This window comes from Cervus elaphus, chromosome 5 (genome assembly GCF_910594005.1).
Source record: "Cervus elaphus chromosome 5, mCerEla1.1, whole genome shotgun sequence".
Classification (NCBI taxonomy): Eukaryota; Metazoa; Chordata; class Mammalia; order Artiodactyla; family Cervidae; genus Cervus; species Cervus elaphus.
The window spans coordinates 105,992,532-106,016,170 of record NC_057819.1 but is presented as its reverse complement, the minus strand read 5'-3'; the positions used below and the strand labels follow the sequence as shown (position 1 = coordinate 106,016,170).

At 44.6% G+C, this 23,639-nt stretch overlaps 1 protein-coding gene across 7 annotated transcripts in view; it reads left to right on the top strand.

The window, feature by feature from the left end:
- The window catches only part of SPECC1 (sperm antigen with calponin homology and coiled-coil domains 1), a 210,831-nt gene that overhangs the window by 9,217 nt on the left and 177,975 nt on the right, over nt 1–23,639 (top strand). The window contains exons 1-3 of one of the 7 annotated variants that reach the window (XM_043903967.1): nt 4,509–4,523; nt 5,038–5,094; nt 23,061–23,136. The exons of 3 other annotated variants lie outside the window; for them this stretch is intronic. In XM_043903967.1, coding sequence (XP_043759902.1) covers nt 23,130–23,136 — 7 coding nt within the window. In that variant the 5' untranslated portion in view covers nt 4,509–4,523; nt 5,038–5,094; nt 23,061–23,129. Of the gene's footprint in view, nt 1–4,434; nt 4,524–5,037; nt 5,095–23,060; nt 23,137–23,639 lie in introns of those variants that run through there. 3 more of the 7 variants (XM_043903968.1, XM_043903969.1, XM_043903972.1) reach the window with 3 other exon arrangements.

Sequence of the window (23,639 nt, the reverse complement as noted above, 5' to 3'; positions counted from 1 at the left end):
CCCTGAGTTTCAGAGCACTTTTGTGTGTGTGTATTAGAGGCTCAGTCCCACTTTGCGATCTCCTACTTCACTACCAGATCAATCCTCTAGGTGGCAGCAAAACCCTCAAATGGACTTAGTGCTCCTTAGCTCTGCCGTGTCTGACCAGTTGCATCTCCATGGGCTGCAGCCTGCCAGGCCCCTGTCCATGGAATTTCCCAGGCAAGAATACTGGAGCAAGTTCCCATTTCCTTCTCCTGGTTTTTGAATTATATCATTTTTTTTCCACACCAAGGATTGAACCCAAATCCTGAGCTTGTTTCAGCTCTTTCCGTGGTTCATCTCAGCAAAAGCTAAATATACTGAGGTGCCTACTATTGTGATTGTTGGACCCAAGTTCTGACTGCTGGATTAAAAAAAATTTTTTATCTGACTGTACCGGCTCTTAGTTGCAGCATGGGGAATCTAGTTCCCTGACCAGTAAAGTAAATCTAGTTCCCTGAGCCCCCTGCGTTGGGAGTGTGGAGTCTTAGCCACTGGGCCACCAGAGAAGTCCCCCGACTACTGGATTGATTAGGTGACTTGATAGTACAGATGTGGAAATCCAAAGTACAGATTTTCCCCCAGTTAACAAGAAGCATCCTTACTATGCTTTTGACATTTGTATTCTCAGTCCCTGGAGCAGAGCTAGTTAAACAAATGAGTGAGGGTATGTTAGGCACTGCCTATCTAGGAGACTCCCTTGTGCCAGCCAAGGTCCTTGCTGGTAAGCAACAGAGGTCACCTCTGGCTGTCTTAAGTAGAAAAAGAATTTACTGGGACAATATGAGAATAGATTACAGAGTCATGAGAGAGCAGTCAAAATCCAGACTGTTGCCTCACTTTGCATCACGTGTTCCAGACTTCTGGCAGATGGTCCTTTGATAGACCTGCTGCCAAAGGGGGAAGACAGGAAGGATGCTCTGACACAGCTTCTCAGGGAAGCAGGGCCTGTGTCCCCTCTTAACATGCCCGGCACCCCAGTCTCACCCAGCAGAGTGTCTCAGGGCCTTTGCCAGCTTCTGCCCCGTCTCAAGTGTTTTTACTACCACTCATTTCTTCTTAACTTGGAGTAGCGTTGAAGACTGCAGACACTCTCGACTTGACTTTTCCTGGGAATACTTTGAATGTTTCACCATGGAGTGAACATTTAATGAGGGGCTCAGGTAGCTACATTCTCTATCTGGCTTAAGAATTTCCCTTGTGTTCCCAGTTTACTAGGAGTTTTTGAAAACTGAAACTGGTCCTGTATTTTGTCAAAGAACTTCTGGGCACAAAATCCTTCTCTCAAGTGTCTCTACAGCGAAGGACACTCATAGACCTTTCAGTGTTGAATCAGCCTTCTTGCCTTGGGGAGATTAACTCATGCAACCATCCATCCATTCTGCAAGTCCTGCATACCTGACGTGAAAAGCGGTGTCGTCAGCACTGGGTGTGGACAAAAAACGACAACAAAGTGCCTGCCTGCAGGGAGCATGCACTGCAGCTGGAGGGATGCAGACAAGTTTTTGAAAAACACAAAATGTAAAGTATGTCTGAGAGTGATGAGTATCCCACGACCTACAAATCCCTCTTTATCCTCATGTGCTCTGGGCGGCTCCACATCTCCACCTCTGCCTGGATGGAAACACTGCCCGGCCTGAGAATCTCTGAGGACACCTGACTATTCTTCTCCAGAGAGCCATCCTGTGCCTCCCCTGCACTCTTATCCAAGCTTTCAACTGTTTGTCTTTACCACTCACCCTTCTCCTCTTCCTGATGGCTCTCTACTTTGTTATTCACTGGAGATGTCATACACAGCGGTGCACAGTGCCATGCAAGGTGTGCAGGTGGTTTGAACATCCAAATGAACATCCAAGTGAACAACCTTGGTCTCTAGTTCACTCCACTCCTCCCCCTGGCTGTGCAGTTGATATAAGGGTACTCAGTGGTCCTGCCTCCACCCCATCCATCCTCACATCTTGACTTGGCATCTGCGACCATCATATTTCCTTACCAAAAACTCCTCTCTACCTTGGTTTTTCAATTACTCCAATAAGATAAATAAATCACTGACCCCCCCCCCCCAAAACATCCAGTTTGTCTGACTCACTGCTTAATCTCAATCGCCTAGCTTTCTTCCTCCTACTTCTTTGAGTATGATTTGCTTTACTTCTCTTTGACTATGTTTAAAAAAACCTGAAAAAGCTACTGTGTTAACTGATTTCAAGTAAAAAAGTATCCAGAAGAAAAAGACAGTACTTGAGCTCTTGTATTTATCAAATGAAGAAAAGTGCTGAAAATAAGTTGAATGTAAATGTGCCTAGTCACTGTATAAGTTACATTTAAATTTGATTTTTTGAAGAAAATTACACTAAATTTATGAATATTAACAAAGTTTTAAATCTGAACAATTTTATAAACATGGGCAGTAGTTGATATTTGCTATGTAAAGTGTTGACTTTTAACTATTTATTTGAAAATAAAACAGCAGGGCAGAAGGCATAATGAAATGGCAAAAGAAAAGGACATCTTTTAAACATATTTTCCATAATAATACTGTTGTTGTTGTTATTCAGTCACTAAGTTGTGTGCTAGTCTTTGCGACCCCATGAACTGAAGCACGCGAGGCTTCCCTGTCCTTCCCTATCTCCCGGAGCTTGCTCAAACTCATGTCCACTGAGTCAGTGATGCCATCCAACCATCTCATCCTCTGTCACCCCTGTCTCCTCCTGCCCTCAATCTTTCCCAGTGTCAGGGTCTTTTCCAATAAGTCAGCTCTTCGCATCAGGTGGCCAAAGGATTGGAGTTTCAGCTTCAGCATCAGTCCTTCCAGTGAATATTCATAATTGATTTCCTTTAGGATTGACTGGTTTGATCTCCTTGCAGCTCAAGGAACTCTCAAGCATCCTCTCCAGCACCACAGTTGGAAAGCATTTTACATGTGCAATATGAAGCACATTTTGGGAAAAAAAGAAAGGAGAGGAAGAACTCCCTCCTACTTATCATCTTGCTCAGTTTAGATTTGGCATCACACACACACACACACACACACACACACACACCTGTCTGTTCTCACAAACAACTTCCTCTCTTCCTTTCTCAGGGCTTGTCAGCTTCCACACTTTTGGCACTTGGGTCAGATCATTCTTGGTCATGGGCCTGTCCTGTGCCAACATTATATGTTACAGCATTCCGGGCCTCTACCCACTAGATGGCGGTGGCACCCCCCAGTGTGAAAACCATGATGTGCCCAGACATCTCCAAGTTTTCCTGGGTGGGGAGGTGGGAGTGGAGGACATACGGCCCCTGAGAACCTCTATTCCGGGCTCATTTTCCTACTGATGCTGAGACTCCACTGCCCCATTGCATATATACAACTTTTTAGGCATCATATGTGTGAGAACTCTTCTTTCTTGTGTAGCCCACAGCTCCATCTTAACTGGATTCTTTTCATAAATACTTAAACATCTTCAAACAGCCCTCCCTCAACAACACTTCCAGGGAACACTTAAGGCAGCACCAGTCTTTCCATTCCCTCCACATGTTAAGGGGTTGGTATTTTCCCAGCTTCATTTCTTCCTCCTCTTTCCATCCTCCCTCCCTCAAGTATGATTCAGGGACTTGCCATTCGGCTCCTGAAGCTTCCACTAAGGTCTTAGATGACTCCCCAGTGGACAAATGCAGTGTACATGAGGTTCACTAGAGCAGAACCAGATGGAGGCAGTGTGAGTGTGGTGTTGACCCTATTGAGTTTTGGCTTTTCAGAGGCGTCCTCGAGGAGACGTCGGGTGAACACTGATAGTTGAGGGCTGGAGTGAGAGGGGTGGCCTGGGCCACCAGTGTACCTGGGGATGGACCGGTGTGTGTGTACCTATATATGTAGCTGATGCCACAGGTGAGATGAGGTCTCTTGGAGAAGAGTGGATGCGTGGGACTTAAAGCAGATGTTCTCAAACTTAAGGGAACTTCAGAATCAACTGAAGGGCTTGCAAAAGGCAGATTGCTGGGCCCCACCCCCAGAGTTTTTAATGCAGCAAACCCTATGTAGCCACGGCGAGGGGGCGTTTGAGTTTCCAACCAGGTCCTCCCGAGATGCTGAAACTGCTGGTCGGCTACCACGCTTGGCGGTCCAGGTACCAGCTGGGCGGTTCCGGTACCGCGCTGAACTGTCCTAGTACCGAGCTCTGCGGTTCGGCTAAAGAGCTTTGAGATCCAGGTACCGCGCTGGGCGGCCGGGTACCGAGCTCTGTGGTTCAGGCACCGCGCTTTGCGGGCCGAGTGCCGAGCTTTGCGGATAAGGTACCACGCTTAGCGGTCTAGGCACCAAGCTTTGCTGTCTGGCCACCGTGTGGGCGGGAGACGGCGCAGGGCTGCGGGACTACATCTCCCAGGTTGCCTCGCGCCGCTCGCGCGCGCCCCCTGCAGACGGCTCGGGGCGACGCTCGGCGGCGGGGGCCCCTCTGGAAGTCCGTGAGGGAGCGCGGGAGCCGCGGCGGCTGCTGGCTGTGGAGCGGAGCTGGCGGGTGAGTGGGGGCGGCTCCGACCACTCTCGCCTCGCGTCTGAGCCGCGTGGTCATCTCGGGCTGCGGGTCCCGGTCTAGGTCCGGAATGGGGGTCCGGCGCGGGTCGCGGGGCTGCCCCTCGCTGAGGCGGCGTCCGGCCCGTCCAGCCCGGGCGGCTGGACCCATGTCGCAGGTGGCGCGGCAGGAGACTGGCCTCCCCTCCGGGCCGTGGGTGTCCGGGAGCGCTGGACGGAGTCTGGCGCCGCGGACACGGGGCCCCAGAGGCGCCCCCGGCGAGGCCCCGCGGGAGCTGTCCCGGGTGCTGCGAGGCGGGGCGGGTGGCCCGTGCGGTCCGGGCCCCTGGGAACCGTGGGCTCCGCTGCGCTGGCCCGGCCCGCGCGGCGCACCTGGACCCGGGCGCCGTTGGGATGCCCGGTAGCCCGGGATGCGCAGCCTGTCAGGAGCGCAGGGGGACGCCTCCTCCCCGCGCATCCGGGGAACGCCGTTAGTTTTAGAATTTTTTTTTTTTTTAAAGGGAATTTGGACCCTGAATATCTCATTTTTGAGGTGTGGGCGCTGCGTTTGCCAGCAGGTAAGTTTATATAATGAGCGCTGCTCCCTTGGAGAGACGCGTTCCCGGAGGCTGCTCGCCCTTGCCCTCTATCGGGAGCATTTCGCCCGCCGTGACGCGCTTATCCATCAGCAACTGCGGGAGCTGCAGGCAGCAGATAAAGCGCCGCTGAGTCGTCACAAGTCAAATTTTGGTTTCAGAAGATTTCTGTCATCTAGTTTCAAACAAGATGCTGTTTCTCATTTAAGATGGGAGACGAGGTTGGGGGTAGGGGCAAGCCTGCCATCCCCGATGCCTTACTCTACAGAAAACAGCTTTGCAGGACAAAGTCTGGAAGCAAACTAAGTTTGATTTGGTGCCCCAAACTAGACCTGGAGCCTCCTCTCTGAGGTCTCTTCGTTTTAATCTTTGTTTTTCCAGTTGATTTGTCTGCTTGCTGTACATGGACAATCTTTTCTGTTAAACAACAGAGGTCTCTTTCTAATGTTTGTACTCATTTCTTGTTTTCTATGGACCACCTCTCCAGAGCCTTGACTATTAAATAGGACATTTTTGTCTTGGGCTTGGTTTTAGGGGAATGTTGCCAGTGTTTCCTCACTAAGGATCTTGTTTATCAGATTAAGTCAGTTTCTGTTTTGTGGATTTCCACCCCGTCCCCAAATGCTTCTGTATAGCATGTATTGATATGACCATGTAGTTTTCTTCTTAACATTGCTAACATCACAGGAGATTATTTTGCTAGTTTTTCTGGCGCCAAAATCCTGGGATAATTTTAAATGCCCGTATGGGTTGTTTGATAGTGTCAGTTAGCTGACATTTTATTTAGGATTTTGGGATCTGTATTGATAAGAGATTGGTGTTATGTTTTTTCACCCTCCTTCCATGTCTGAGTTCATAATCAAGGTTATGCTGTCCTCAGTGGTGGAGAGGGGAAAGTTTTCTTCCTGCTCTGAAGCAGAAGGATGATCTGGTTCCAAAGTCTGGCAGAATCTGACTGCAGACCGCCTGGACTGCTGGTGGTGTTTGTTTTTGTTTTCTTTTTTTTAAAGAAGTTGGTATTAGTATTTAACTACCTTTCCATTTTTTTTTCCATCATTGGCTTTTCTAAGGTTTTCTGCCTCTTCAATCTAATACTTTATATGTCCTAGAAAATCATTAGCACTGTTGAAATTTAACATATGTTAACGTAATGTTACGTATAGTAGTCTGTTATAAGAGAAAAAGTTTTCCATGTCTGTGGTGCACTGTTTCCTGTTTATACTTGTGTGCGTGTGTATGCATGCATGTGTGTCCACCTTTTCTCTTTTTTAATTGGCCAGACTTGCTTAATGCTTGCTTACTTTTCAAATAACCAGCTTTTGGATTTATTGATTAATCCTGTTGATTTTTTCTATGTCATTAATTTCTGTTCTTTTTCTTTCTCCTTAACTTGGGTTTATTTTACTCAAATTTTAGCCTTTTGAGTCAAAAGATTCGATCATATAATCAATCAGTCCTCCTAATGGAGGCAAGGACTTATAATTCCTGTCACCTCTTGTTTGACATTGGCTCTATTCTTACTTTAACTCTTCAAATTAGACATTATTGCTGTCATTATTTTCTAGGTTAGCATTTATTAAATTTATCTACCTGTTTACCATTGTCCTCACTCTTCATTCCTTCCTGACCACAGATGCTCTTTTTTGGATCACCCTCCTTCTCCCTGAAGTACCTTCTTTACAAGTTCTATCAGTGATGATACATTTTTCTGTTTTTATAATATCTGAAAATGCCTTTAATTTGCCCACATTCTTGAATTTTGGTTTCAACTGTTTTCTCTAATCCAATGAGTCCAGAGTTTCATATATATGTGTGTGTGTGTGTGTGTGTTTAGCATTTTTAAAAGATAGTTTGTAGGTGGAAGGTTTGGGGACTTCATTTCTGCCATAGTGCTGAAAGATGAAAAATAGAAATTAATCTGTAGTCTAACAAGCTGTCAGTTTTAGTGACTTTTCCCTGTACAAAATTATATGTTAATCTCACATTTACTAAGTATAATTTATATTCTCCCGACCCTTATTTTTTGCTTGACGTATTGATTCTGAGAATTGTGTTAAGGACTTCCACTGTGATCGCTAGTGGTTTTCTTTTGTTCTATTCGTTTTTGTAATATTATTAAATATATACATTTATGAGCTAGCCATACCAATGTTGTTGCTTAGTCACTAAGTCGTGTCTGACTCTTGTGACCCCATGGACTGTAGCCCACCAGACTTCTCTGTCCATAGGATTTCCCAGGCAAGAAGATTGGAGTGGGTTGCCTTTTCCTTTTCCAGGGGATTCTGCATTGACAGGTGGATTCTTTACCACTGAGCCATCTGGGAAGCCCTATAAGCAATATGTATGCATGCCTCCGTGCTAAGTTACTTCAGCTGTGTCTGACTCTGCAACCCCCATGGACTGTAGCCGTCCAGGCTCTTCTGTCCATGGGATTCTCCAGGCTAGAATGGGCTGCCATGCCCTCCCAGAAGGGATCTTCCCGACCTAGGGATCAAACCCACATCTTCTGCAGCTCCTGCTTTGCAGGCAGATTCTTTACTGCTAAGCCACCAGGGAAGCCCTTTATCTGGCATATCTTCTAGTAATATTAATTTATTTTTTATTTTCTGTATTTTGTTTTAGGTGTTACTCTTGTGATTAGCTAACAGCAAGATTTTGTTTTATTCCTTAATGTTTGTCTTTTTTGAAAAGTTAGGGTAAATACACATATCATAAAATTTATCATCTTAGTCATTTTTAAGTGTACAGTTCACTAGTAGTAAATATATTCATGTTGCTGTGCAGCCAACCTGCAGAACTTTATCATCTGCAATATCTAAACTGTTCCCATTAAACAATACATACCCAACCCTGCCCCCAGCTCCTGGTAACAACCACTGTACTTTCTGTCTCTGTCAAATTGCCTGTTCTAGGTACCTCGTGCAGAATTTGTCTCTCTGTGACTGGTTTATTTCTCTTACCGTCGTGTTCTCAAGGTCATTCTATGTTGTAGCAGGTGTCCTTTCTTTCTTTATGAGACTGAATACTGTTCCATTGTGCATACAGACCACATTTTGCGTATTATTTCATCTGGGTTGCTTCCACATTGCAGCTATTGTTGGTAATGTTGGTCTTAACATGGGTGTACAAATACCTCTTCAAGACCCTGCTGTCTCTGCTTTTGGATATTTACCTAGACATCAAATTTCAAGATTATATGATCATTTTGTTTTTAATTTTTGGAGGTATCACTGTATTATTTCCCCAGCAGCTGTACCTTTTTACATTCCTGAAACAGTGCGCAAGAGTTCCAGTTTTTCCTTATCTTTTGCAATGCTTGTTATTTTTTGTTTTTGTTTTTTGAAAGTAGCCATCTTAATAGGCATGAAATCTTTATCTTTCATTCAATGACTTTAACCTATTTATATTTGATTAATGTTATTTTGGGTCCTATTCCTGCCATCTTGTTTTATGTTTTCAATTTCTTGTGCTTACTTCCTGACAGCCTCCACCCTTTTCCTATTTTTTGTTGGGTTGACTGAGGTTTTTTTCTTTTTTTTCATTTTGTTCTATTTTATCTCTTTCAAGACGTGGAAGTTACAAATACTGTTCTTACTCTGCTTGTGGTTTGGCACCCTTGAATTTGGAGACACCTTTTTACTGAGGTATAACATGAACATGTAAAGGTATACACATCTTACAGCTTGATGAATTTTGACCAATTAAATACATGTATAACCAGCAGGCAAAACAAGAAACAAACAAACAAACACAAATAAGAACAACCTTTCCCACATTCCAGATTCTGTCCTCCTGCTGCTCACTGCCAAGGATAACCCCTGCCATTTCTGACAATAGATTGGTTTTCCCGTTTCTGTGCTTGATAGCAATAGAACTGTACAGCACATGCTTCTTTGTATTTAGCTGCTTTCTGTCAACATTGCATTTGTGTAATTTGTAGGATTCTGGAGTGTGGTTGTGGTTTGTTCATTCCATTGCTGTGTACATTCCACTGTTTGTATGTATCACGATGCAGCTATCCATTCTACCTCAACTGGATTTAGGTGGTTTATAGTTTGGGGTTATCATGAATAGTGCTGCTGTGAACATCCTAGTACATGTCTTTGCTGGATGAATGTATGCATTTCTGTTGAGTATATATCTAGAAGTGAAATTGCTTGGTCATAGAGTGTGCATATGCTCAGTTTTTACAGATGCTGCCAAACAGTTTGCAATAGTGGTTGCATCAGCTTATGTACCCGAGAAGCATATGTGATTGCCTCACATCCTTGCAACTCTTGGTAATTCCGTTTTTATTTTAGTCATTCTGGTGGGTATGACATTGCAGTTTTAACTTGAATTTCCCTGATGATAGATGAATTTGAGCTCTTTTGGTATCCTTAAGTTTTCACACATACCTAAGCATTTTTTCTCTTGATGTTTAAAGATAATCTGTATATATGAGATTTGGGAGTTTTGTACATTATGTGTCAACAGTTATAAGTTTAACTGATCATTTGTTATCATTGACTGTTTTATCTTGTTTTTCTCATTTTGGATTCATTAGTTGTTTTGATTGCGTGCGTCCTTCAGTAACTTTTTTTTCGCTAGAGATTCTATGGGTGGTAAACTTTCTGAGCCTTATAAGTTTTAAAAATATTACAAAATTTTGCTTTTCCCTGTGAATACTCTTGACTGGGTATAGGATTCTAGGTTAAGAATGTCTGAGTTTCGAAGATAATTCTTTATTATCTGCTGGCCTCTAGTGTGGTCTTTGTAATCTGATTCTCACTTTGTTTTTTTGTTAACCTGCTTATTTCTCTGAAGCTCTACAATTTTTTGTTTTTTCCTAATATTCTAAAATCTCACCACTATTTGCCTTAGGGTGGATTTCTCTTGTTCTTCCTGCTTAGTTCTCGGTGGTCCCTTTCATTCTGTAGATAAATATAATATTTCTTTGGCCCTGGGGAAGTTTGAATGTTTCCCTGCCTCCTCCATTCTCTTCATTTTCTGCTTCTGGAATTACTGTTAAATGGGTATTAGAATTTCTTGGGACTTCTCTGGCAGTCCATTGGTTAAGACTCTGTGTTTCCATTGCAGGGGGCGCGGGTTTGATCCCTAAGATCCCACATGCTGTGTGGCCAAAAAATAAAATAAGATAGTATGAAAATGGATATTAAGATTTCTTAATTTATCCTTCATGTTTCTTGACTTTTCTGTCAAACATTCTATCATTTTCTGGCTGCATTCTGGAAGATTCTACAAATCTAGTTTAGCTTTGTCCCATCAGCTCTTTAGCCCATCTGTTGAGTGTTTTTTTAAAATTATGTATTCAATTTTCAAGGTTTCTACTTTTTTAAAATTTAATTTTTGGAATAAATAAGATATTCAGTGTTCAAAAATTATACTGTAATAAAAACTACAAGTAAAAGGTGCCCCTATGTCTCCCCACAAAGTTCTCTGTCACCTCAAAAGCAGGTAACCATTGTTATTAGTTTCTTATATATCCTTTCAGAGACTCTTTATGAAAATACAAGTAAATATGAATTACATTCTTAAGTCCTCCTTTTTTTGCACAAATAGTACTGCCCTTGACCCTGCTCTCTTTTTTTTTTTTTTTTTTTTTTGGGCTACATCCCCCAGGGCTTGAGGGATCTTAGTTCCCTGGCCAGGGATCAAACCTGGACCCAAGCAGTGAAAGTGTCCAGCCCTAAGCACTGGACCACCGGGGAATTCCCTTGACCGAGCTTTATTTTTCTTTTTTTAATCTTTTTTTGATGTGGACCATTTGTAAAGTCTTTATTGAATTTGTTACAATATTGCTTCTGTTGTTTATGTTCTGGGTTTTTTTTTTTTGGATCTTAGCTCCCCAACCAGGGATCAGACCCTCATCCTCTACATTGGAAGGCAAAGCCCTAACCACTGGACCGCCAGGGATGTCCCCTGAGTGTACTTTTTAATTTCACCATGTAGAGATCTTTACCCATCAGTTGGCTCCTGCTTTTCATAGTCATGCCTCCCTTCCATCTTTCCAAAGACTTTTAATAAATTCTTCTACATGCTTCATTGGACTTCCTAGGTGGCTTTGCGGTAAAGAACCCACCTGCAAGGCAGCAGGTACACGGGTTCTGTCTCTGGGTCAGAAAGATCCAGGAGAAGGAAGTGGCAACCCACTCCAGTATTCTTGCCTGGAGAATTCCATGGACAGAGGAGCTGGGCAGACTACAATCCACGGGGTCACAAAAGAGTCGGACACGGCAGCGACTGAACGACGACAACCATATGCTTCATTAACTCCTCTCTCAGGCATATGTCTTCCTGTTGACTTGGTGTCCCCATTTCACAATGTTGAGTAAAAACCGGGGGCATCTGCCTTCAGGTGCTCATACTCGTGCATGAGGGTTCCTGTTTGCCTGCCTGTCTCTTTGCTGCCTCTGGTCATTGCTGGAGACTGTGACGTGCTGCTGCGTGGAGTGTGTGGTCCAGGGCAGGGGCTCGTGTCACGGCCGCTCAGTGTGCAGGGAAGAGTCCCAGGGCCCTGGCCATCCCGCCTGCCGTGCCCCAGCTCATCTCCTTGTCAGATCCCACCCCTGCCCCTCATTCTTTCTGCTGATCTGGAGCCTGAAACCCTGCATGACGGGCTCCTCCCAGGCTGGTGCTGGGCTGTGGTTCACTTGGGCACTCTGACCCTGAGTATGCTGTGCCTCTCAGAAGTGTCTTAGGTGCTTTCATTGGCCACTGGTCGTGTTTCTTGTTCCCCAGGTCTCTTATTGATTTAGTGGTTTAAAAATATTTCTGTCATTCCAAAGAATTTTAGGGTAGGAAAGCAGAAGTATGTATTTAGTCCAGTTTCCCCCACTGTGTCCACAAGTCCATCTCCAATATTATCTTTTATCTTGAATTAATTTCTGTTGTTGAGGGGGTCCCAAAGACTACCCCCAGGTTCAGAGATTTCCTAGAAGGTCTCACAGGACTTCTCACATTCTCACATTGTCATTCCCATGGCTGTGACTTATCACTGTGAAGGATACAAAGCAAGACCAGCAAAAGGAAGAGCCCAGAGGGGCCAAGCCCTGGGGACCAGGGGCAGGATTCTGAGAGTCCTCTCCTGGGGAGCCACCTGGCGACGAGTTGTGCAAACACAGCTGAAGCATTGTCCTCCAGGAAGCTCTCCTGAGACTTGGCCCCAGGGTCTTTTCTGGGTGCTGGTCACACCGGGCACCCTCTGCCTAGCATCCACCCAAACTCCAGACTCCCGGAAGGGAAGCAGGTGTTGAGCATAAACCACAGTGTTTGCACAAACAGTTAAGGGGCAATAAGAGCCTCTCTTATCAGTCCTGCAAACATCAGGAAGCAAAATCCAAGTTCCCAGACGCCAGCTAAGGGCCCACTGGCTCAGGCCTATCTTAGGCCTGCTCTGTTAACCCTTTGTTGTAAAATGGCCCTCCTATTTTCCACAGGGAAAAATGGATACCATACCTGGAGATGACTTTTCCCAGCCAAATTTACCAAGTGCCTTTTGCCCTCTCTCGGGAGAGAGCAGCATTTCTGGAGTATTACGGGTAAAGCACTGTTCCCTGTCTTTGGAATAAGCTGAAGTGTGTTGCATGGCAAGCAGCCTTGAGGGGCAGAGCATGGGGTGACCACGGTTCTTTTGCTGGTCTTTGGTCACCAGTTTCAGGGCAAGTGGTGCAGGGCACATGACCATCCCCAGTGTCATGCGTATCTTTTCCTACATCATTCAGGTCACCTCATCCACCACAGGCTCTGCTCCCCAAACTCTGGCCATGGCCCCACCCATGGGGCATTTCATCCCTTACTTTTCTTCTGTGACTGGTTCAGTGGCTTTTCTTGCCTCACTTTGTGTCTGAGTTTAATCTCCCACAAGACTGAGAATTCCCTGAGGACCAAACAGCAAACCACATGTAGTTATAGACCCAGAGCCTCCCTGGCAGGGTGAAGCACTTACGCTGGTATCTGTTAGTGCTTCTGGAAGGAGCAGCTGCAAGGACATGGAAAGGCATCTCTTCTCCTTCCTTGATCCACACATCGCTGACTTGTGTTCTGTGATTAGGATGGTGTTGTAAACCTGTGTGTGTGTGTGTGTGTGTGTGTGTGTGTGTGTGTGTGTGTGTGCACATGCTCAGTCATGTCCAACTCTTCGTGACCCCATGGACTGTAGCCCACCAGGCTCCTCTGTCCTTGGGATTTCCCAGACATGAATACTGGAGTGGGTTGCCAGTTCCTTCTCCAAAGGAACAACTTCTCCGTCCAAGCCCCTCTCTTGTCTTGTGTGCTTTTTCGTGCTTTCATTGGTTTATAGTTTATACATTTATAATTTATTCCTTTTTCTTCTATGCAGCCTGCTCTTTCATTCTCTCCCCCATCCCACGCCATGGCCGACTATTCTAATATGTTTAATACACATGTTCTTGTTGTATGTATTATTTTTTTAAGCATCATTGTAGTTTTATTTGTATATATTTGCCCAAATGTAACTGTTATGTATGCAGTCTCTCAGTGTCATCATGACATAATGTGCTCACATCTTTTCAAAATACTTGCATTTGAGTGAAGATCTCTACCCTACCAAATATCTCCAAATCTTGTGTGTATGTATTCTTAAGAATGTGTATTGTTTTGTGTGCATGTTTTTTCTTATTTTTTCTCTTTTAAAAAATTTAGTTTGTTATCTCCTTTGTTTCTTCTTTCTTTGTCTGTGTGGACTCTTAGTTGCAGTACACAGGATCTTTTGCTGTGGCACTTGCGCTTAGTTGCCTCGAGGCATGTGGGATCTTCATTCCTCACCAGAGATCAAACCTGTGTCCCCTGCATTAGAAGGCCGGTTCTTAACCACTGGACTGCCAGGGACGTCCCCATGGGAGGGTATTTTTAATTTACATAAATGGTGTCATGTTAGACTCTTCTAGTGTTATTACTCACCGCCATGTTTCTATGACTCATTCCTGTTGCTATGGTGACTATCCAGTTTGTGTATCCACCACATCCTGCCTCTCTCCCTCCTGGTGATGGACACCCATGTTGATTCCTACACCCAGACACTACAAACAGTGCTGAGGGAACCTCTCGTACATGTCCCGTATGGACTTCTGGGAGAATCTCTCTGGACTTGGGCCAGCAGCAGGACTGCCTGCTCACAGTGTGTGCCTGTACTTAGTATTTAGGACCAAGTACCACTGATTGCTTCTGAGTGAGGCCACACTATTCTGCATGTCCTCAGAGTGCATTGGATTCCAAAGACTTTTCTCTTTGCAAACACTTGGCATTGTCCAGCTTTCTGATTTTTAGCACTCTTACTCTATTTACATTTCTCTGGTTACACTACTGAGTATATACACTTGAGAATACGTATGCTTGCTACCGTGTTGTGTTTTCTTTAATGTAAATTGCCTGTTCATGCTGTTTCCCCATTTTTCTTTTTTTTTTTTGGCCTCACCAAATGACTTGTGGGATCTTATTTCCCTGACCAGGGATCAAACCCTGACCCATTGCAGTGAAAGCCCCAGTCTTAACCACTGCACCATCAGGGAATATCCCCTCCATTTTCCAGTTGAGATTTCTGACTAGAATATTTTTTAGACATTAACCATTTACTGATTTTTAGATGATGCAAGTGGTTTCTCCTGATACATGATACCCACTTTGTTGTTAGGTCTTCGTTGAATGGAAATCCTTAATTCTGTAATCAAAATAACCAATTTGGGGGGAGGTAGGGGAGGAAAGGATTATGAGTTTGGGATTAGCAGATGTAAACTATTACATATAGGATGAATAAACAACAAGGTCCTACTGTAGAGCATGGGGAACTGTATATGGTATCCTGTGATAAACTGTAATGGAAAAGAAATATGAAAAGAATATACACATACATATATATATTGTATTTCTGCTGTACAGCAGAGTGACTCAGTTATATATAACTGAGTTTTTTTATTTGCCTCCAGATACCAAGATAAATGCCTGTGTTTGTTAATTGACAACATGTTAATAATCAAAACATTTCACATAAAAATCCAGATTTCTAGCCTCTGTTGAATCAGCTGTGTTTCAGTGTCAGCTATAGTAACCGAGTGGTGGACTGTTTCCCACCTGGTGGGCCTCACTTGTTCCTGTGACCTCCTGGTCATATGGTCTTCTGAGTTTATGATCAGCCCCTGCTGTGTGTGGAACAAAACCTTGAAAATAAACAAGCATGATGATAGTTAGTGTCCATGAAGGTGCTATCTGAATGCGATTCTGGGGTGAAGTGGGCTTGGAGCTGAGAGCACAGTCCGGTGGCTGTTCTCATGATGGCAGTGTCAGCACAGGAAAGAAAACCAGCTGCGCTAGTAAATACTCTAGGCTTCTTAGGAGTCATAGTGTCTCACAGCCACTCCCCTCCTGCTCTTATAGCTCGAGGGGCATGCATGCATGATCAGTTGCTTAATCGTGTTCAACTCTTTTGCCATGCACTGTAGCCCGCCAGGCTCCTCTCTCCATCGGATTCTGCGGGCATGCCTACTGGAATGGGTAACCATGACCTCTTCCGGGGAGGGTTCGATCTTCCTAACCCAGGGATCAAACTTGCGGGTCCTGCAATTGGCAGATTCTTCACCATCTGAACCACCTGAACCACCTGGGAAGCTTGAAGGCAGCCATTGACAGTATGTCAGTGAATGTGGTCCATTCGTTTGGTCCAGACTTGCCCCGCAGACTGTCATTTTCTGACAACATTTTCTCCTGTTGTTTCTAAGGTGCAGGCTCACAGCTTTTGCCTGATCATGGGGAAGCAAGTACCTGCTTGTGCCATTGCTGAGGTGGTGCTGGTAATGAAGCACACTTTCAGTCTTCAGGCTCCAGCTCTGGGTGGGGAGACAGACAAGTGAGGAGAACAGGCCAGGATGGTCTATAGTGGAGCGTATCAGGGAAGACTTTCTGTAAGAAGGAGGCATCGAAAATGAGCGGGGAGAGGAATTAAGCAAGACAGAGGCAGGGCCTTTTTGTGCTTCGTTTGTAAAACCCAAGAGGTGACAGTTTCGCTCACTATGGCTGGAAAGCAGAGACCTGGTTTTGTGGTGGTAAGGAGTGGGGGCTTGGGGTGGAGGTAATGGGGGTGGTAACCAACCCCAAAGTGGGTAGCAGGAATGACAGGACAGAGACTGGGTAAAAATTCCACACAAAATCCCGAGTCCTTAAATTATCAGAGATTGATGATGACAACCCCCATGCTATCAAAATGTGTCAGAAAATAAGAAATCACAGAACTTTAAATTCACAAAATCAAAATAATCCTGATGGAGAAGAGTACAAGCCCACAAAAGTCAACTATAGACAAAGATGACATATGGATATATGCAAATATCCTAAATGAAACAGCAAAATGAATTCAGCAGAATGTCAAGTAGGTTTTCTTCTGGGAATTGAAGATTGCTTTGATATTAGGACATAGGTTAGTTTAATCCATTGTGTAAGTAATGAAAGGTGAAAGCTATGTAATCACTTTAAGAGAAACTGAAAAAGCACTTGATGGAATCTGACTCTGAACCTTTTATGTTTCCTTGAAAAGTATTCACAGTCCTGCCTTCAGGTGTGCAGGCTCCCTGCCTGCCCAACTTCCTCACCTTTTTGCTTCCTTGGCAAACCTTGGCTCATTATTTGTTTTTTCTTTCTTAGCTTTTATCCACACTGTGTGAGGCATGTAGAATATTAGTTCCCCAACCTGGGATCGAACCCATGCCTCCTGCCTTGGAAGGCAAAGTCTTAACCACTGGACCGCTGGGGAAGTCCCTGTTTCTTTTTTTCCTTTTAAAATATTTATATTTATTTGGCGGTGCCGGGTCTTAGTTGCAGCATGTGGGATCAAGCTCCCTGACCAGGGATTGAACGCAGGCCTGCTGCATGGGGAGCATGGAGTCTTAGCCACTGGACTGCCAGGGAAGCCCCTCTGCTCATTATTTCTTCACCTTTTCCTTCCCCATGTCCTTTGTGACCCTTTCCTGTGTCCTCGGTGTGAAGTAAGTTACCTCTTCTCTCTGGTCTAGGGAGTACTATTCAGACCTCCTGTCTTGCATTTTGGTAGTAATTCTGTTTCTCTCTATACTTAGTTGATTTCCTTCTATCAGAACCTTGTCCCGGGGTGGGCGCTGGAGATACAGAGATGAGTAAGATGGTACTGGTAACTTGGCTCTTCACCCCCAAACCCATCCCCTTGCTCCCCTGGCCACTGACTCCAGCTAAAGGTACAGGTGGAGGCTCCAGGGGAGACCAGGATGTGAGAGGAGGGGGAGCAAGGGGATTTCTCTCCCCTATTTTCTGCCTTGGAAGGTGTCTCAGGGGTGGTCCCAGCTCCAGCTGAGGGATAGTTGCCTCTGGCCTTTGTCCCACTGAGACAGGCTGGGACGGGAGCCTTTGCTGCAGTGCTTGCACCTGGACAGGCCTCTTCTCCACAACAAAGTACAAAGAAACTATATGGAGCTAAAAATAACTGTGTCTGGGCAGTTGGGGTAAATTCTGGACAAAAGATACAAAGAGACCAAAAATCCCAGCAGCCACTTTTGAAGAACCTTGAACAAAAGCAGGGTGTTGGGAACAAAAGCAGGGTGTTGGGAACAAAAGCAGGGTATTGAGCATGCCCCCTGCACCCAACACCACCCTCACCTAACATGAAAAACAAGCTCACCCCCACTCAGGGACCGAGCAAGGGAACCTGTTACTTGCTCTCTGTATCCCCTGCTGCAGCAGTTCATTTCAGTTCAGTCGCTCAGTCATGTGACCCTTTGTGCTTAGTCCTGTGACTCTTTGTGACCCCATGGATTGCAGCACACCAGGCCTCCCTGTCCGTCACCAACTCTTGGAGCTTGCTCAAACTCACATGCATTGAGTTGGTGATGCCATCCAACCATCTCATCCTCTGTCGTCCCCTTCTCCTCCCACCTTCAATCTTTCCCAGCATCAGGGTCTTTTAAATGAGTCAGTTCTTTGCATCGGGTGGCCAAAGTATTGGAGTTTCAGCTTCAGCATCAGTTCTTTCAATAAATATTCAGGACTGATTTCCTTTAGGATGGACTGGTTGGATCTCCTTGCAGTCCAAGGGACTCTCAAGAGTCTTCTCCAACACCACAGTTCAAAAGCATCAATTCTTTGGCACTTAGCTTTCTTTATAGTCCAACTCTGAGTCCATACATGACTACTGGAAAAACCATAGCCTTGACTAGATGGACCTTTGTTGGCAGTAATGTCTCTGCTTTTTAATATGCTGTCTAGTTTGGTCATAACTTTTCTTCCAAGCAGCAAGCATCTTTTAATTTCATGGCTGCAGTCACCCCCCAAAAATAAAGTCTGTCATTGTTTCCACTATTTCCTCATCTATTTGCCATGAAATGATGGGACCAGATGCCATGATCTTAGTTTTCCGAATGTTGAGTTTTAAGCCAACGTTTTCACTCTCTTCTTTCACTTTCATCAAGAGGCTCTTTAGTTCTTCTTTGCTGTCTGCCATAAGGGTGGTGTCATCTGCACATCTGAGGTTACTGATATTTCTCCCGGCAACCTTGATTCCAGCTTGTACTTCCTCCAGCCCAGCTGCAGTAGGGACTCTAACAAAGCCTTGCCTGAATTTCTTGTCTGTCCTCTGGTCACTTTCTATGGACTGGAGAAGGTCAAGAACCCTGATTGGTATCACCACCTCCTTTCTTTGCTCCTCCAGTCTTACTAAACATGCTGGAGGGTTCCTACTGTTGTGAGTCTCTGGTTTGCTCTCCATCCCACTTAGTGTTTTAGTCATTTCCCAAACCTTTTGGGGCTTCCTTGGTGGCTCAGTAGTAAAGTATCTCCAATGCAGGAGATACAGGTTTGATCCCTGGGTTGGGAAGATACCCTGGAGTAGGAAATGGCAACCCACTCCTGTATTCTTGCCTGGAGAATCCCATGGACAGAGGAGCCTGGTGGGCTACAGTCCATGGGGTTGTAAAGAGTAGGACACAATTGAGCATGCATCACTTGCTTCACTTGCAAACCTTGTGACCAGTTCCCATATTAAATTCCCTCTGCTGAGCTTTGTTGTTGTTGTTCACTTGCTAGGTCATGTCTCTTTGCGACACCATGGACTGCAGCATGCCAGGTTTCCCTGTCCTCCACTGTCTCCTGGGGTTTGCTTAGACTCATGTCCATTGAGTCAGTGATGCCATCCAACCATCTCATCCTTTGCCGCCCCTTTCTGCTTTTGCCCTCAGTGTTTCTCAGCATCAGGGTCTTTTCCAATGAGTCAGCTCTTTGCACACAGGTGGCCAAAGTGTTGGAACTTCAACTTCTGCTGAGCTACTGCTCTTGAATTCTGTTTTCCAGATTGGACCCTGCCCAGTATAGACAAGAACCCCACTTCTAGATGCCCACCATCTTACAGGACAGACATGGAAACCATTGTGATTTTGTCTGTTTCATGCTGCTTCCTGCCTTCTTCCAGAAGTAGACCTCACCTTGGGCACAAGGATTGGCCATCACCCAGACTGACACCATCATAGGACTTCACACTCCTTGTTCACAGAGGCTTTTCCAGGAGTCATATCATGTCCCAGATCAGGCTAATCACTTTTCTCTGAGTTTGAAATGGGTCTGGTGCAGCCAGAGCCCCCTACCCTCTTGGGAGTCATAGGAGGTGTGAGTTCTGTGAAAACTTGGTCTTTGGTGTGTTTTTTTTTAATTTTATTTATTTATTTTTTTAATTTATGAGCTTGATCTTTGTTTGGTTCAGTGTATGTCTCCAGTGCGTAGTGAGTACCCTGTCAACACAATTTCATAAAATTTAAGGTGCCATCCATTTTCAAACAATTATTTTGTGTTCCACTAAGAAAGAAAAAAAATACTGTTAATTAAACCATAACATAGTTTTTTATGTGCACTTTTTATTTTAGATGTATGAAAAGATCTTTTAGACATATTTAAGACAGTTTATATCATACAGTGTTTTTATTTGTATATAAATAGGAAAGTGTAAGTGCTGTTAGCTGCTTAAGGCATTTCTAAAACCTCTTCTTTTTTATTTATTTTTTTCCCATTTATTTTTATTAGTTGGAGGTTAATTACTTTACAATATTGTAGTGGTTTTTCCCATACATTGACATGAATCAGCCATGGATTTACTTGTATTCCCCATCCCGATCCCCCCTCCCACCTCCCTCTCCATCCCATCCCTCTGGGTCTTCCCAGTGCACCAGCCCTGAGCACTTGTCTCATGCATCCAACCTGGGCTGGTGATCTGTTTCACCCTAGATAATATACATGTTTCGATGTTGTTCTCTCGAAACATCCCACCCTCGCCTTCTCCCACAGAGTCCAAAAGTCTGTTCTGTACATCTGTGTCTCTTTTTCTGTTTTGCATATAGGGTAATCATTACCATCTTTCTAAATTCCATATATATGCGTTAGTATACTGTATTGGTCTTTATCTTTCTGGCTTACTTCACTCTGTATAATGGGCTCCAGTTTCATCCATCTTATTAGAACTGATTCAAATGAATTCTTTTTAATGGCTGAGTAATATTCCATTGTGTATATGTACCACAGCTTCCTTATCCATTCGTCTGCTGATGGACATCTAGGTTGTTTCCATGTCCTGGCTATTATAAACAGTGCTGTGATGAACATTGGGGTGCACTTGTCTCTTTCAGATCTTAAAACCTCTTCTTTTTTAAAATAATTTTTCATACTAAAAATTTATTAACTTTTAATACCAACAAATGTCCAGTTATCAAATTCCTATTAAAATCTCCTGTTTTTAAAAAATTTATTCATTGTTTTCTTTTTGGCTGCACTGGGTCTTCGTTGCTGTGTGCATGCTTTCTCTAGTTGTGGGAGCCGGGGCTACTCTTTGTTGCAGTGTTCAGGCTTCTCATTGTTCTGGCTTCTCTTGTGGAGCACGGGCTCTAGAACACACAGGCTCAATAGTTGTGGTGACTACCGCTTGCCCTGCAGCATGTGGGATCTTCCTAGACCAAGGATAGAACCCGTGACCCCTGCTTTGGCAGGCAGATTCTCAACCTCTGGAACACCAAGGAAGCCCTAAAACCTTCTCTTCTGAGTCACTTTTGACTCCAGGTCGTTGGTGATTTTTCACAGATGAAGTCCCCTCTGCCACCAAGAACCCTGGTAACATGCTGTGTGTGGTTGTGAAAGTGTTCCACGTTGTCTCCAGGGTTTTCTTTTGAGCTGTGACACCCATTCTGTGAATCTGATACTGGCCCTTCCTTATCTCACCTAAAGATCTGAGATCTGCAGACTGTGTTGAGAAAGCAGCTAGGACTCACACTGCTCCTTCGATGGCCCTTCTTGGTGTGTAGCCTGAAGTAGTGTAGGACTGTGGTCAGCTCTAAGGCCACCTGGAGTGAAAACCAGGTTTCTGTGCTTTTCAGGGAGCTTATTCTGTCATGGACTGAGCAGCACTGACCAGCCAGCAGTGACCGTAGGAGGCGTGCTGACCTCAGGGATGTTACCATGGGTGTCTTAGCATTGAGGGATTGTGATATTTGCACAATTAATCAATCAATGAATCTGGTGTGGCCTGAACCCACCCTCCCTGAGAAGCACGCAGAAAGACGTAGGGAGAGGCTCTCCCCTGGTCCAGTGGTTCCTTGGGCCACATCTACCCCTGCACTTTCCAGGGTTTATTTACGAAATCTGGTCCTCCTTCCCTCTTCCTTTGTGAAACTAGTTCAGATTCGTTTCATGTCACTTGCAACCTAGTGAATCCTGACTAATCCAGAAGCTTGTAAAATGATTATAAACAGTGTGATGTGTGCAGGAATTAAAAGTATATTCAGGCTCTGAAGTAGCATCAAGGAGAGAGAGAGACCTGCTCCGTCCGAGGAGGTCAGGCCACAACTCTAGACTCTCCCAGGTGAGGTGGGGCCTACCTCCTGGGTGCCTCCCAAGGACCCCGTGTACACTGCAGCTTCCAACTACTTGCTTTCACTCTTTCTCACCACATAATTTTAAAAAATCAGTTCAGAGGAGGATGAAACCTGTGTTTTTTATTCCCATTTATAATCACATAATTACCTTTACCTGTGCTCCTTAAATTTTTGTGTGTGTGAATTTGAATTTCCATTTGGGCTCACTTGCTCTCACCTTGAATAACTCCCTCCAGCATTTCTTGTGGGGCTAACAACAAGTTCTCTGCAGGATGGCAGACATTTTATTGGCTTCTGCGTGCCAGCATGGCTATAATAAGATCTGAGGCTGGTCTTACAGGCTGGTCTTAAAGCAGTAGGACATGACTCACCTGGAATGAATCATTCCATTGCTGCAGGTGACTTTTGAAACTTTACAGCTCACCCTAAAGGTGACAGTACACTGGTGTGTCTAGCCACCAAGCTATCGGTGAACTAGGGCTTTTCTTTTGCTGCCAGGCACTCTTTCTGTATTGCTTTGTGACTCCCCCCACCCCCCATCCCCACTTGCCCTGTTTCAAATGTTTATCTTTACCATCTTTATTTATGTATTTCTGGCTACACTGGGTCTTCGTTGCTGCGAGCAGGCTTTCTCTAGTTTTAGTGCTCGGTCTTCTCATTACAGTGGCTTCTCTTGTGAGCAGGGGCTCTCAGATGCAAGGGGCTTCAGGAGTTGTGGTGCATGGGCTTAGTTCCTTTGTGGCTCATGGGATCTTCCTGGACCAGGGATCAAACACATGTCCTCTGCATTGGCAAGTGGATTCTTAACAACTGGACCATAAGGGAAGTCCCTACTTTGTGACTTTTAAGTCATTTGTTCAATTTCTTTTTTCTTTAAATTTATAGTGCAGAAAATTTCAAACATTCACAAAAATACACAGCCTCATATGGTACATTTTCATGTACCCATGACCTGGCTTCAGTGATGATTTAACTCACAGCCAGATTTGTTTTATAAACTTCCACCTAATCATCCTCAATCTTATTTTGTAAGTCACTCAGTTTCTTTTCCTCATTTTCTTCCAGGAAAGAGTGTGACAGTATCCTGAACAAACTGAATTAAGGTGTAAAGAGAAAACCCTGTAAAACCCTTTGATGTGTAGTAAGTAAATGAAAGCTGTATTAAAAGTGTGGGACTAAAAAAAAAGTGTGGGACTTAGTCACTATAAGCAACAACAAAGGATGCCTAACACCATGTGCTGGGTTTGTTTTTCTTTAAAGGAGCTGTAGTCTGGCATTTTAACAAGAGTTACAAATGACAGGGTGGTGTAGACTGAGTCTAGCTCTGAGACTGTAATGATACAGGACTGTAAGCTTACAGCTTTTTCTGTTGACTGTAAGTGTCAGACATTTTAAAATTTAGGGCTTCCCCTGTGGGTGAGTGGTTAAGAGTCTGCCTGCCAGTGCAGAGGATGTGGGTTCGATCCCTGGTCTGGGAAGAGCTCACATTCCTCAGAACAACTTCACAAGCCCCTGCGCTGCACCTACTGAGCCCAAACACTGCACCTGACTGAGACTGTGGGCCATGACTACTGAAGGCTGCACAACCTAGAGCCTTCGGTCCTCAATAAGAGAAGCTGCCACGGTGAGAAGCCCTCAAACCAC